Source organism: Etheostoma spectabile, unplaced genomic scaffold (assembly GCF_008692095.1).
Source record: "Etheostoma spectabile isolate EspeVRDwgs_2016 unplaced genomic scaffold, UIUC_Espe_1.0 scaffold394, whole genome shotgun sequence".
Taxonomy (NCBI): domain Eukaryota; kingdom Metazoa; phylum Chordata; class Actinopteri; order Perciformes; family Percidae; genus Etheostoma; species Etheostoma spectabile.
The window spans coordinates 909,808-925,183 of record NW_022605599.1 but is presented as its reverse complement, the minus strand read 5'-3'; the positions used below and the strand labels follow the sequence as shown (position 1 = coordinate 925,183).

The window sequence follows — 15,376 nt, the reverse complement described above, 5'->3', positions numbered from 1 at the left end:
CGAGAGAGGAGGGAAGTCAGTTTGTGTAAAAGGGGTGTGTTTTAATTCTCTTCCTCTGCCTGCCAGTCTGTCTGCATTTCTCCTTCAATTTAGATTGGAAATGATGAAAGAAAAACAGGACAGATTTGCTAAAAGTCTACAGCTTGTATGTGTACTTCATTTAGTACTGTACTTCCATAAGGTTTTGGGGAAGAAAAAAAAATCGTCAAAATAAAAGCAACAGGCTGAAATATGTGTTACTTTTGGTCCTACAATTCCCACAATGCAACTATGTAGTCTCTTCCAATAAATCCTCCATTCTTAAGATCTGATTTATAAATCAATATAAATCATTTTCTAATTGAAAATGTGTAGTCTGTAAACTCAAGCCAGATAACCTGGTGACTTCACTACGGGTCGTGGCTTGTCTGGAGCCCCAGAGGACATCGTACAGCTGGTGTCCCAGGTAATGTATTACTTCCCATACGGGCGACATTGACTTTGCCTTTTAATGAGTGTTTGGGTCCTACAGCCTTCAGCAGTGCACACAGAACACTCAGGTGTTATGGAGAGGAATCCCATCATAAGCCTTCTCTGAATTGTAGCACAGTGTTAAATACAAATATGAATCTATGTTTATTGTAAGCATATACTGTCCATCCACATATTAGTAACACTGACAGCCGGGATGAATCTCATGGGGCACAAGATGATAAAATGCATAGGAATGCAGAAGAAGTGTTTCTGTCTTTTCTCCAATTATTTCTGTTTTTAATGTTTTTTATTTTGGGTGTAATAATCCGTACCTTCACCTCTTCATTAATTAAAGGAATCAGTGAGCATCTTGTTGGTTTCTCTGCTAATGTCCATGTGGCCTTCATAAAATGAAAATACTCAAGGAAAGGACAAGTACCTAAGTACCTTAGTTACATTCCACAACTATGCACTTGTGAAGGGTTGCTTTAAGGGGCCGCATACCAAAAACTCTGGGAACCGCTGACACAGCAGACATATACAATTGTGTAAGGTTCATTAATATCACAGGCACGCATGCATACCTGTAGACATATTAGAGCATATGTGTCAAACTCAAGGCCCTATGCGAGGGGCCGGATTATGATCCGGCCTGCATATCAATTTAGGTTCACAATACATTTTGGCCCACCTAGTTTTTGTCGCTTTTCACGGTATTGTCATATTTTTTGACAATTTCTCACTTTTTCTGTTGTTTTTGCCACTTTTATTGACATTTTCTATGATGGCTGAGGAACTTTTTGCTCACTTCTTTAGAACTTTATGTATACCAAACTGTAAGTGAGAAGACTATATGACATTGATATTTTCCTATTTTAATTAAATAAAAGCATATTAATAAACCAAACATGTCTGGCCCTTGATGTGAGTCTTATTTTCCAGTGTGGCCCTTAGTGAAGTTGAGTTTAACACTGCTGTATTAGAGTAATCTCCTTAGTGTAGTCTGCAGGAAGCAGACGCATAATCAAAAGCTGTATAACTTTTTTGTATTATACCTTAATTGCCTAAAGGGGGCTTCCTTGGTGTTGACAGTGAAGATTTACTTGTGCATCCAGTAATGTTATTAAAAAAATCACAGTTACAGTATCAACCCAATGCCGTCCAAATCCCGCTGCCAAGCAACATTACAACTTGGACTCATTAAATTAAAGAAAAAAAACAGTAACCGATTTTTGGCGACTGTTTTCATTCTCTAACTCAATAGCTATACCCGGCAGGAATGCCTGCTAAAACCATAGCAAGGAAGAGGTAATCCAAATAAAATCCACAGGTATTAATCAGAAATAATCTATTATGAACACAAAATTCCACATTTCTGCCGGTGTCAGGGTTACATGACCCCGAGGATCAACAGCAGATGCATTGGTTAACAATTCAGCAGCCAGACGTTTGGCATTGAGTTGTGTGTGTGTGTGTGTGGTGTGGTGTGTGTGTGTGGTGGGGTGTGTGTGTGTGTGTTGTGTGGTGTGTGTGTGTGTGGGTGTGTGTGTGTGTGTGTGTGTGTGTGTGTGTTGTGGTGTGTGTGTGGTCTTTGATATTGAGGTGTCAGTTTGAGTCCGGGCAGTAACCAAGTCCACAGGTAGCTATTGGTTGATTATCTGGGCCAGTACACACCACACACACACACACACACACACACACACACACACACATACACACACACAAAACCTCTCAAATGACAAAAAACAAATACAAGATGAACACATGCAAATGCATCATTTCAAAAGTGCAGCACACACATGCATAAGCAGGGATATTGTGTTTCTCTGGTGCATAATAAAATTCTTTCTCTCTCTCTCTCTCTCTCTCTCTCTCTCTCTCTCTCTCTTTCTCTCTCTCCTTACACAAACACAAATGAACTTCTTTTTAGCCAGGAAACAACTGCATTTCATTTGAAGTGCAGGCACCTGTGGTGTAAATAGATGGCCTCATCCCTCCATTCACCCCTTTCTCTGTTCTCATTCTGTCTTTAGGTCGCTCAGTCCGAGCCTCTCTCTTTCTCCTCTGTGGTTGTCCCTTATCTCCTGCACTCTTATTCCAACAGGTTACCAGCTCCCATTGGTCAGTAGAATATAGTGTACATGATGCTCATCTGAATAAACATGGAAGTAGGCAAGAACACAGCACTGTGTAAGAAGAGTAAATGTAGATGAGCAGACCCTTCATGTTTCTACTGACAGTAATGGTTTGGCTTCCCTGTACATTTCGGATTCCAGTCCACTGAGATCTCTCATGCTCACTTTCCTTAGAATAGAATCTGAGTTGGATTTGGTCCTGTATGACCTGAGCTCTGTCACAACTCGGTCCACACTAAAACACATTACTGCGTGTGTTTGTGTCTGGGAGTGCATGCATTTTTCCACTACCTTTTTCCAGACTGAAATATTTCAACAACAGTTGTATGGGTTGCAATGAAATTCAGAACTGAAATCCATGGTTCCCAGAGGAGAAGGCCTAATGACTTAAATGACCCTCTGCCTTTTCCTGTTGCACTGCCCGCATGTTAACATGTTTGGTTTTCAGTGACAGGTCCTGACAACTATTGGATGGATTGCCATGAACAGCTGCAATGTCCTCACAAGCCCCCTTAAAGCTGATAGAGCAGAGGGAGCAAAGGAGGACCAGCAGAGCAAAAGGAAGTATCATTTCATCAAATAAGAGGGGGATGAAAGGGATAGAGCTACCTTACATTCATCGGAAATGTGTGTGTGTCACATGTTCAGCTACTTACCTTTTCTGTGTTAAGTTTAACAAGAAAGGCTGTCTCTGTTTCGAACATAGTAAAAAGTGTTGGAATGAAAGCAAAGTCAGTAAGAAGGAACAAGTGAAAGAAAAATTATGGAGAAGGAGAAAGGGGTAGAGTTTGGAATATGTGTAGGCAGTGGGGGGGAAGGAGGACTTGTCATAATAGCCTGCTAAGAAAGAGACAAAAGTGGGACAACGGAGGCTAAAAATGGAACAAAGTGAGGGACAGAGACACATGGAAAAGATGTTGCAGAGAACCCTCAACCCCCCCCCCCCACACACACACACAAACACAATTTTCAATTCAATATGCTTTAATGGCATGAATGTAACAAAGACAATATTACAAAAGCTTCAAGTAATAATGAGGAAAAAATAAAAAGGTATAAATCATAAAATCAAGAAAATGGCAAAAACATTAGCACATTCTCTCTCTCTCTCTCTCTCTCTCTCTCTCATTCCCTCTCTCTAGTGACAGCCAGATCTTTCTCTCCAACGCAAAGCCAAGGACTCACAAAGACACATTGTATAAAGACACACAGGCATATTCACTGTCTCGCCACACACTGCCCCTTCTCCACACACTCACATGCACACATGCATGTATAAACACACACACACACACACACGCACATACACAGTTCATTACACACACTAACTTTAATAAGAAAGGCCTGACTCAGTGAACAGTAGCAATAAAACTTGATCAGATTACTGTCCACAGCGCTGCTGAGATTTTGGCCTGAAGTTGCTGCCAGTTCAGCAGAGACTGGAGCCATCTATCTCCATGACCCTGCACGGTTATTGTCCAGGAAAGCTGCTAGGGGGGGCAGTAGCTCAGTCCGGAGGGAGTTGGGTTGGGAACCGGAGGGTCACCGGTACAAGTTCCCGTACGGAGTGTGGATTAAGAGCTGGAGAGATGCCATTTCACCTCCTGGGCACTGTCAAGTGCTGTTGAGCAAGGCACCGTACCCCTCCCCAACTGCTCAGGGCGCTGGTTCAGCTGGCAGCCCACTCACTCTTACATCTCTCCATTTGTGCACGTATAGGTCCTGAGCGTGTGTGTATTTCAGACATGTGTGTAGTGATTGTTAACAAGCAGATTGTAAATTGTAATTTCCCCACCAGAGATCAATGAACAGCATAAATTATTATGATCAAGTGGGCATGTGAGCAAAGTGCTGATTGCTGTTTTATTTTCCCAGAAAAGGCATTAATATACAATGCAGATGGATGTGGTGGGGAATAAACCTGTCTTTCATGATACTTCTTTTTTTCACAGCCCACTTTGTTCAAATGAGTTTAGCTTCAGTTAGCTCAACCCTATCCCGTGCAGCCTATAAAGGCTGGGATTTTTACTCTTTTTATCAGTGCCACATGTCTGCAGTACAATCCTATACTGCCATCTATTGGCTGCATGGCAGCGCTACCCTCTCCTCCCCTCTGCAGTGCTGAGTGGATTGTGCAACAGTTAGGAATGTGGATGCACTAGTGTCAGACTCTGTTAAAGCTGCCCTCTGCTGTGAGAATACTGGGGGTGTGGCCCACCTGTGTATGTGCATACCTGTCAATCACAGCAATTAGTGTTAAGCGTATTTGCACACATAAATCAGGGTTAAGATTAAAAATAATTTTTAATCAATGATTTTATTATTAATCACAATCTAGATTTGATGTTTTTAACTGAAACCTGGTTAGACCATAATAACAGCACAGCTGGTCTCATCGAGTCCGCTCCCCCTAACTTCAGTTTTATGAGTGAGAATAGATTGAATAGGAAAGGAGGTGGAGTTAAATGACTCATTCCACTGTACGCAAATATGTTACAAAAATGTTGCGTGGGATTTCTGAACAGGACTCAAACATATTTCTTAGAGTTTCTCCAACACAGTGTGACATAGATTTTATGGTCAAATCTACAAGAGACAGCTAGAGCTGTTCAGGATTTTACAAGGTTTGCCGTGATTAGTGACGACTATAATGTAGTGTAAAGAGAAGTACTTCCACAAAGTCCCATGATCCTGCGGGGCCGTGGTGGATGAGATGGTAAAGAAATGTGGTTCTGCCTGCATAGAGTGCCTTTCCTTATTGGTCAACAAAGTTTGGGCTTCCACAAAATGGTTATTGGGCTCCAATAATGTGTGTGGGGGGTGGGGGCGGCTTATACATTGTCCCACACTAGCAGCCTAAAATCTGCTATTTTATCTGCTTTTATATGTTCAACTGTTTTTAACTGCTCTTTAATGTTTACTTTCTTATACTACAATGTAACTTTTAATTTTGTATTTTATTTTGACTGTTTTTAACTGCTCTTTAATGTTTAATTTCTTGTACTTTTACTAACTTTTATTATTGAAATCTTTTTAAAGCACTTTGAATTGCCCTGTTGCTGAAATGTGCTGTACAGATTAAGCTGCCTTGCCTTGCCTGTATTTTAGTGACGTGAATACTTCCCCCTCCGTTGGTACCTGGCTGCCTATTCCCAACGCTCACAATGTCAGAGCAAAAAGAGATCTTTGGACTGTTGACAACTTGCTTAGGGGTGTCTGGGACGTGAAATCCATTCTTTTTGATGCATTGTGATAATGGTTTTGGGGATGATAAGGTGGGTGATAAGATGTTTTCTTGGCTCTTAAGTTTTGCTTTTGCACACTTAAAAACTAGATCCAAACCTCTGAGTCCCTCACAATCTTCCAGTCCTGCCTCAAGACCCATCTTTTTACCTCTAACTATCTGTAGCACTATGCACTCCTCTTTTTTCATCTGTGTCTGAATCTTGTTTTGTTCTGTTTTGCATTGTTTGTTTTCTACCTCCCCTGTAAAGCGACTTTAAGTCTGTGGAAAGCGCTATATAAATTCCATTTATTATATTATTATTGTTATAAATGGGGGAGAGAGCTAAATGGGGGAGCTCCTGACTGGTTTCTCACAGAAGATAACCCTGTCACTGTGGAGCCATGGACTCATCAGGCCTATAGTATATGGCACAGCTACATACAGTGTTAGGTAATAGCAGATTTGGGCCGTATAGAGGTCTCCCACAGGATATTAACTATACAATCTAATTAGTTCAGTTTATGGCTATTTGTAAGATTGAGGTTCTTAGTGAGATTATTTGAGCTCATCACATGCCCGTGCATCATACTGCCTTGTACCTTCTGACTCTCCCCAAGGCCACCACAGTGTCATTGTTGCATGCAAACATTATACTAACTTCTGTCTAGTCCCGCTTTGCCAGACCTTCCTCTACAGCACTGCTTAAGAGGGTTTGGCTAGTCTAGTATCTGTCTGACATGAAGTAGTAAGACCCAAATGTTCCAAACAGGTCATACAAGTCTACATGCAGATGCATGCAGCTGGTTTGTATATGCATTGTATTATTTTACTTAGTGACACACTAGGTTTGTGTTTCTGTGTAACAGGGACTGCATGTCTGTGTGTGTGTGTGTGTGTGTGTGTGTGTGTGTGTGTGTGTGTGTGTGTGTGTGTGTGTGTGTGTGTGTGTGTGTGTGTGTGTGTGTGTGTGTGTGTGTGTGTGTATGTGTTGGTCTGTCTGTGCTTATCCAACTGTAAGTTTCAGACATGCTTACTGAATAATTCAGTTTTTTATGTCTTGTTGCCATGGTTGTCTGTGAAAAGGCTGCTTGGGCCGGTGCAACCGACAGACACACACACACACACACCAATACAAACATGTTGACAGATGTGAACACCCCCATACACACTCCAAAGGGGGGGAGAGAAAGAGACATGACACTATGAATTCACTCCCTCTCTTTACCTCCCCCCTCACTTCACACTCCTTTTATTAATACAACTCGTGTTATTAACCAGCCTAGCTGGGGTATGGGGCCCCCTGCTGTGACAACACAATGGACAGAATGTAAAAAATTGGAATGGTTTCCTGTTAATGGAACACCTTTAGAGAGGCTCCAAAATCAGGGTAGCAGCTGTCGCCATGGTCCCGCTACACGTTCTGTGATGCCATGTTCAACTGCTACACTACGGTGCCCTGCTACGTCCTGCTACGTCCTGCTACGTCCTGCTACGTCCTGCTACGTCCTGCTGTGCCCTGCTGTGCCTTGTAATGCCGCACAGCGTCCTGCTATGCCATGAACTACTACAAAGAACTTCTACAAACTACTAATTTTTTCTATTTTTATTGCCACTCTTCATTCTAACCCCAACCGGCCCGTCAGACACCGCCTACCAAGAGCCTGGGTCTGGGTCTGGGCCTGGGTCTGGGTCTGACCGAGGTTTCTGCCTAAAAGGAAGTTTTTCCTCGCCACTGTCGCACTGTTGCTGCTCTGGAGGAAACTACTAGAACTGTTGGGTCCTTGTAAATTCTGGAGTGTGGTCTATCTGTAAAGTGTCTTGAGATAACTCTTGTTATGAATTGATACTATAAATAAAATTGAATTGAACTTTAGTGGATTTTCATCTCTGTTGAAGCTACAGATGAAACTTCAAAGCAAAAAACCCTGAACCCACACTAAAGTAGAAAATCCAGCTGCTCGAGCTGTTTTACACTCACAGTGCAGCTTATACTCTAAAAAGAGAGAAAATTCTATTTACAAACATGTAATACATTTAACTATCACTTTTTGGTAAACTGAATTATCTTATCTAATCAAGGTGTCTGTAGACCTTTACCTTTTTCACATTCCAGAGAAGACATTTGTTGTCAACCAATCAAAAGAGCATTCAAATGCCAAGTGCTTGAAGCAGTTAGGCCCCGGGCTAAACAGGCGATTTGTGCAAATACTGTGTAGGACGGGACAAAGTATGTCTTTAGTGCATGATGGATTGGCTCTTGGTGAAGTCCATGACAAATAATAGGTTGTCAAAGTCAAAAGGTTTGTGGTCACTGTGGAGAAAGACTTAAAGAGGAACACCACCTGAATTAAGAATTCCAATATGTAATTTCCATAACCTAGGCAAGTGCATTTAATAGCCTATTTGGGAACATGAGCTTCTCTCTCTCTCTCTCTCTCTCTCTCTCTCTCTCTCTCTCTCATGTTGCTTTATGGCAGGCAAAGAATCCATCTGTGTTGCCAAAGCATAAGAACAAACATACATATGAACAACAACAAGGAGTAAATCCATCTGATATAATAATACGAGTAAACAGGATACTTATGATATAATTGTAGATACTGTACAAATTGAGTGCATGTCCCTCAAAGGGTACTTTAAAACAATAAAAAAGAATAGAAAAATAAAAATGATAATATATAAAATGCTCCATTCATTTAACTTGCAATGTGGCAGGAGAAGACACATTTAGCTGCTAGCCATGCCATGTTTTTATCTTCCTCTAACAAAAAAGGAATATTTTTGTCCTCAGTGTAGGCAGTGAAGCCTGGTATATCTTTTTAAAATTTTTAGTGTTGTATTTAATTCTCATTTTGCCATTTTTCTTTATACTCGTCTTTTAATTTAGTTTCAAATCTTTTGATTGAAGACTGAGGATTGTGTCAGTGTACCTGTCTCTCTCTCTACCTGTCTGTCTCCTACTGACTGTGTTTAGCTCTGTGTTCATGTCTCTCTCTCTACCTGTCTGTCTCCTATTGACTGTGTTTAGCTCTTTGTTCCTGTCTCTCTCTCTACCTGTCTGTCTCCTACTGACTGTGTTTAGGTGTGTGTACCTGTCTCTCTCTCTACCTGTCTGTCTCCTACTGACTGTGTTTAGGTGTGTGTACCTGTCTCTCTCTCTACCTGTCTGTCTCCTATGACTGTGGTAGTGTGTGTACCTGTCTCCTCTCTACCTGTCTGTCTCCTATTGACTGTGTTTAGTCTTTGTTCCTGTCTCTCTCTCTACCTGTCTGTCTCCTACTGACTGTGTTTAGCTCTGTGTACCTGTCTCTCTCTCTACCTGTCTGTCTTATACTGACGTGTTTAGCTCTGTGTACCTGTCTCTCTCTCTACCTGTCTGTCTACTACTGACTGTGTTTAGCCTGTGTACTGTCTCTCTCTACCTGTTTACCTGTCGTCACTAGACTGTGTTTGGTGTGTGTACCTGTCTCCTCTCTACCTGTCTGTCTACTACTGACTGTGTTTAGCTCTGTGTACCTGTTCTCTCTCTACCTGTCTGTCTACTAGACTGTGTTTAGCCTGTGTACCTGTCTCTCCTCTACCTGTCTGTCTACTACTGACTGTGTTTAGGTGTGTGTACCTCTGTCTCTCTCTCTACCTGTTGTTACTACTGACTGTGTTTAGTGTGTGTACCTGTTCTCTCTCTACCTGTCTGTCTACTACTGACTGTGTTTAGCTCTGTGTACCTGTCTCTCTCTCTCTCCTGTCTGTCTCTACTGACTGTGTTTAGCTCTGTGTACCTGTCTCTCTCTCTACCTGTCTGTCTACTACTGACTGTGTTAGCTCGTGTACCATCTCTTCTCTCCCTGTCTGTCTCCTACTGACTGTGTTAGCTCTTTGTTCCTGTCTCTCTCCTACCTGTCTGTCTCCTACTGACTGTGTTTAGGTGTGTGTCCCTGTCTCTCTCTCTACCTGTCTGTCTCCTACTGACTGTGTTTAACTCTGTGTACCTGTCTCTCTCTCTACCTGTCTGTCAACTACTGACTGTGCCGCTCAATAGACAATGACTTTTGTGTGTTTTCTTTTTTTTATACACAATGAGCATTGTTCTATTATAGTGTTCTCAATAATAATAGTAACAGAAAATGTTTTCATATACTCTCAGTGTCATCTATAATATAACATCTTTCCTAATTCAGTGGAGCAGTTACTTCGTATTTGTTCACAAATTGGAATTTTAGCACGTTAGATTTTGGAGTTGTAAGAGGGTTGTTCGTGTTTGGACTATAGACCATTATAGGAACACAGGCATTTGAAAATATGATATTATTATTATAATATTATGTTCTTCTCTTGCCAAGTGAGTTAAACTGTGTTAACATGAGAACAGACGGGGTCCAGGGGGTCACGTGTTAAAGATAAGGGGAAGAGGGGGTGGACATATGAGAAGGAATCTAGAGAAAGGGGGAGTTGACTGGTTTTCAAAGTGTGTGTGTGGGGGGGGCAGTCGTGCTACGTCGGATGCGTTCGAGTCAGTCAGAGAGCGCGCACGTCCCTCCAGTGGGGACAGAGAGAGAGAGAGAGAGAGAGAGAGACGTGTGATTTCTCTTTGTACTGAATGAAGAGTTGAGGCCGCGCTGTGCTGCTCGCCTCCCGTCTCTCTACAAGCAGAAATAGCCCAATAAGCCGGTTCCACTGCCAATGGCCCTCTGACCGGGTTAGGACAGCACAGCATCAGGTCCAGCGCTGTTTCTTCGGGGATTCCAAGTCTCCCGTTTATCACTCGGCTTTTTTCCAGTGCGGAAAATCAAGCAGCAGCAGACCGCTTCGCCTCTTGTCCGTCGCCGCTTTCACACTCCCACACCACCAGGGGAGGTTTTTTTCTCCCAACCCGAGCGACCATGGCTGCTGTTACAAGCCCGGAGACGAGCCCTCAACCCCGGGTATATTTCCAGACCCCGGGCGGCACCACGGAGGAACCGGAGACACCCGTTCGCAAGCAGGGACGCGTAACCGTCAAATACGACCGCAAGGAGCTGAGGAAGAGACTGAACCTGGAGGAGTGGATTATCGACCAGCTAACGGACCTCTACGACTGTGAGGTAAATACCCTAACAATAACCGGCCCCGAAACCCTTCTACGTAGCCTACTGTATGGCCTAATACACCAGTTTATCAGCTGTAGGGTCCTGAAGCAAACTGTTGATAAAGGAACATTAAAAGGCCCTTTGTCACTGATGTGGGCCTAGCCTCGCTTCTTCTACAGCCTATAGTATCTAGATGAGGTAGTGAAGACTTTATGAATAATGTTAATTATATAATGAGAGAGTGTGAACATGACAGGAAATAAAGATTTCGTGTCAGACATTAACAGTCAAATAAAGACCTTGTGGTTTAACTTCAGCCCCACACCCACAGGTAGGCTAAATGCAGCTGATGCAGCTTTATAGTCTTACCATGAAATGGACAGCCTCTGCTCTCTGTTGTGATTGGCTGAAGTCGTTTTAAAGCACACCTGTGAATTCATTTAATGAAGTATTAATAGCTGACTGTAAATCATACTTTTGTCATTAAATTCATTGTTTATCTGCTGTTTGGGAGATGTTTTGAATGGAAAAACAAGCAAGCAGCAAATTATTCCAATACCGAAATTAAGAACTCTTTGGTTTATCTAGGCAGGGAGCCTTGTTGCACCCCCCTCTCTCCTTCCTTGTCTCTTCTAATGGCAAACTTTTAAGGACAGTGAAGGTGGCAGTGAGGGAGAAGGGGCTGTTAGGGAAATGAGACAAATGAGGTAATACTGATGAGTCTGGCTGGGGGGGTCCAGTTGTCTGTCTTGTCAGGCGTGTGTGTGTGCGTGGTGGGGGGGGGGGGGGGGGGGGGGGGGGGGTAGTGACCACTGGCTGTAATAATGACCCAGTATAACCATCAATGGAAGCCAACTTTAGAGTCACTGCACAATCAAACATTAAACCCTATACTCGGTCATTGTGACTAGAGCTGGGCAATATGTAGAAAATTAAATATCATGATATCTGATGCTTTCACAAAATATTTACACAATGAGAGTTTAGCTAAATAATCATCAAAAATGTGGACATAATGACTCTGTGGGTAAAGTCAAATAATAGAACAGCAAAAACAGTCTGGTAAGTTCAGAAAATGACTTTACTGTCATGTAGCCTCTGACACCAGGAAAAAACAACACTTATGTCATATCACAATATCCAAAATTTAAGATGATATCTAGCTTCATATATCGATGTCATTATAATATTAATATATTACCCAGCCCTAACTGCGACACATGGGGAGCCATGCAGTTCTAATGTAACCTGGCGGCAGCTGTGATGCAGCTTCTGGCGTCAGTAGTTGCTAAGCTCACGTCGCCTGTACTGAGCTGGTAGTGACCCACATTCTATTCCTAGCATGAGGAATACACAACGACTTAAGTTTTTCCTCGCCACTGTTGCTTGCTCTGGAGAAACTGTTGGCTCCTTGTAAATTATGGAGTATGGTCTAGACCTACTCTATCTGTATAGTGTCTTGAGATAACTCTTGTTATGAATTGATACTATAAATAAAATTGAATTGAAATTGAATTAACAGGTTTGGAGAATTCCTAGTAGGCTAACGGAGACAAAAAGGCAGGAGTGTAAGAGGCTGGAAGAAAACCCCCTCATACGTAATCTAAGTTAGGCTGGCCTTTAGAGGACAAAAGGTTTTTGCCATTTCTGAGAAAAACTTTCAACAGCTCAAAACGTTCCACATACAGTATCTGTGCAGCCTCCCCTGCCACACACGGACATACGAAGGGATGGCCTGGCTGCTATAATTGTGGAGTTGTCTTGCTGCAGACAGGCTTATTATCTGGTGTGAAAACCAGATTGTATCCAACTGTCATTGAGGGTTTTTCCTGTGACATATGAATAATAATAAAGTAGTACGGATACCACAGAGCCGTGCATGGCAGCAGAGGCAATTAAAAGGCTTAAAGAGGATTTTAAAATCAATGTGCTGTGATTGTCTGCCAATGATGGACTAATATACTATGTATTGCCCAGTCCGAAAGTACTTTTTTGGGGGGAAACCGTTGCAGGACTGTTTTCTAGTGTAACCTTTTTATAATTCACCAGAAGACAAAGTGGTGAGTGACAGCGCACAAGGATGAATATTTCTCTTTTGTCAGTGTAGATAAATTCATTCATTCATTCACTCATCCATCCATCCACCCATCCATCTATCACTCATTTACTAAACCACCCATTCTTCCAGTCCGCCAGTTTTTTTTTGTTTTTTTCTTTTAGCAAACTGGGTCACAAAGAGTCCAGAAAAGCCTTCGGAATAGGTGTTGCAGTTGTCGTGGGATTATGAGATTATTCTACACACATCTCTCATTCTTCTCAAATGTTGATGCCTATTTCTCTTGCTTTTCATTGTTCTGATTCTGTGTCTGGCTAGGCTTTTAGACAACAAAGAAATTAATGTACAGCCACTGATAAAGACACATTGGGCTCATTTAGATGGGGAAATGTGGAGCACGTGCTGCTCAACAGTGTAACTGGAAAGGCAGCTTTAGCCGGTCACGGAGCAGAGTGGGAGAACCCTGACAAAATATCTGGAGCATGTGGCCTGGGATTTTACTCCTTTTCTTTCACCTACCTCTATTCCTCCATTGCTCCCTCTTTCACTAATTTTTATCGCTGTGTCTGTCTTTTTGTCATGCCATAATCCACATTTTCACCCTTAATTATTTGCTGTCTCACTTTATTTCTCTCCTGTCTTGGACACATATTTCTGCTATTATTAAGACAGCATGGGGGTTTGTTCAACAGGGAATTCATAATGAGCTATGTTCCCCATCCATATAATCCTTTTAAACATGCTACAAGCAGCCAGCCAGTCTTTTCTGCCAGCCTGGCTTGTCAGATATTCAAACAGCCACTTAGTCAGTCTGTGAGTCTGAGTTGCTATGGGTCAAAGTGAGGAGCCGAGCCTTCCATGGCAACAAGGCGGGGATAAATGTTTGTGTTGGTTTACCGTGCAGTGGAAAAAAGTCCAGTAGTAAAAGAAAGCTTAGTAAAATCATAATTTCCAAAAAGCACCTGTTTTTATTATTTTCTTTCATCCATTCAGTTACACATTATATTCTTGCAGTTGATGTTAATGTGGCATTTGCTTTGCTAAAAAGACACTGGTTTTGATGAGATTTTATTCAACTTCATTGTCATTTAGCAGAGTACAGGTACAGAGCCAATGAATGCAGTTGACATTTAACCAGAAGTCCAAAAGAAGCATTAAATACCAAAGTGCAGGTTGAGTACAGTATTCTGTGCAGTTATTTAGACAATAGAGATTAATTATGTACAACGGTGTATAGTTAGATAAATACAGGTTTTCCAGATAATATGTCCACAGTGACACATAAGGAGTATCGTGGATATATAGGTAGATATAGTGCCCAATAGAGCAGTAATTCCACAAGGGTTTTGGAGGGCATATAAGACTACAATAGAGGCTCAAATCCCACAACTCTAGCCCATCTCACAGTTTATATTCTATTAAACCCAACTGTAAATGGTGTTTGGTTGAAAACATTAACACTGAACTGGCAGCAAGTGTTAGGATTTAAAAGCATTATTGGGCACAGGGAGTGTTTCTTTAAGGATAGATGCCTTTTTAAACTGTGTCTACTTTCTGTATTGTTTATTGAGCCTACACTATATTACTGGCTTTGTGCTAAGTGAGTTTTGAGCTCACTCTAAGGAAAAGAGAAGTGTGTGTGTGGGGGGGGGGGGGTATTACACGCATCAGGTCCACAACTCCACTTCTATTAAAAGTGATAAAATTTCACAGCAGCCTTGGTATCATTTCCATGGCAATTGTGCTGTTAAGTGTTAATTTGCCACGTATCTCTCAGTTCGCGGTGTTTTCTGCTTATAATACACTGGGGCTGACCAGAAGCTACATAGTTAACAGTTGGGCGAGTGGGCGGTCCAATCCCCAAACTCCAGGGCCCTACGTGGCCACACACACACGGGGACACAAGAGAACAAAGGCAGAAAAAGAAAGCAGGAATGCAATAAACGGGGGAAGAGAAGGAAAAATAACTAGAGGGGATGGCAAGAAGAGAAGTAGTAGGAGGGAGCAGGGCTGTCACATAGGGAGAAAGGGTTTTGTAACATGTGTCCTCTGCTATTGCTTTAATATAGTAGTAGTGCCTAAAGTCCGCTATTCTTTACTGAAGCAGCACTCGGATCAGGCACTAAAAACCTAATCTAACCTTCTAATGTTAACAGTGCAGTAAAGGAAGTTTGTAGCTCTGTCCTAGTCTCAAACAACAGACAATTAAAGAAGTGATGGCTACAGCCAGGTCAATAAAAATACACACACACGCACACAGTGTCAAACATTTCCTTAAACCTTTACACTTAAAGGTCTGAATACCAATCAGTATTTTCCTGTTTCACTCAGTGTGCGTAAGAGGGTGACTACAAAGAGTGGTTGTTACACAGCGGGAGTAAAAGACTCCAGTGTGTCTTTGTAAACACCCCCCACACCAGTGTACACACACACACACACA

General features: G+C 42.1%; 1 protein-coding gene across 1 annotated transcript in view; it reads left to right on the top strand.

Annotated features, from left to right (window-relative positions):
* Positions 1-10,343: 10,343 nt before the first annotated feature.
* ppp1r14bb (protein phosphatase 1, regulatory (inhibitor) subunit 14Bb) overlaps positions 10,344-15,376 on the top strand; it is a 20,687-nt gene continuing 15,654 nt past the window's right edge. Inside the window, exon 1 of the mRNA XM_032511566.1 lies at positions 10,344-10,895. Coding sequence (XP_032367457.1) covers positions 10,695-10,895 — 201 coding nt within the window. The 5' untranslated portion in view covers positions 10,344-10,694. The remainder of the gene's footprint in view (positions 10,896-15,376) is intronic.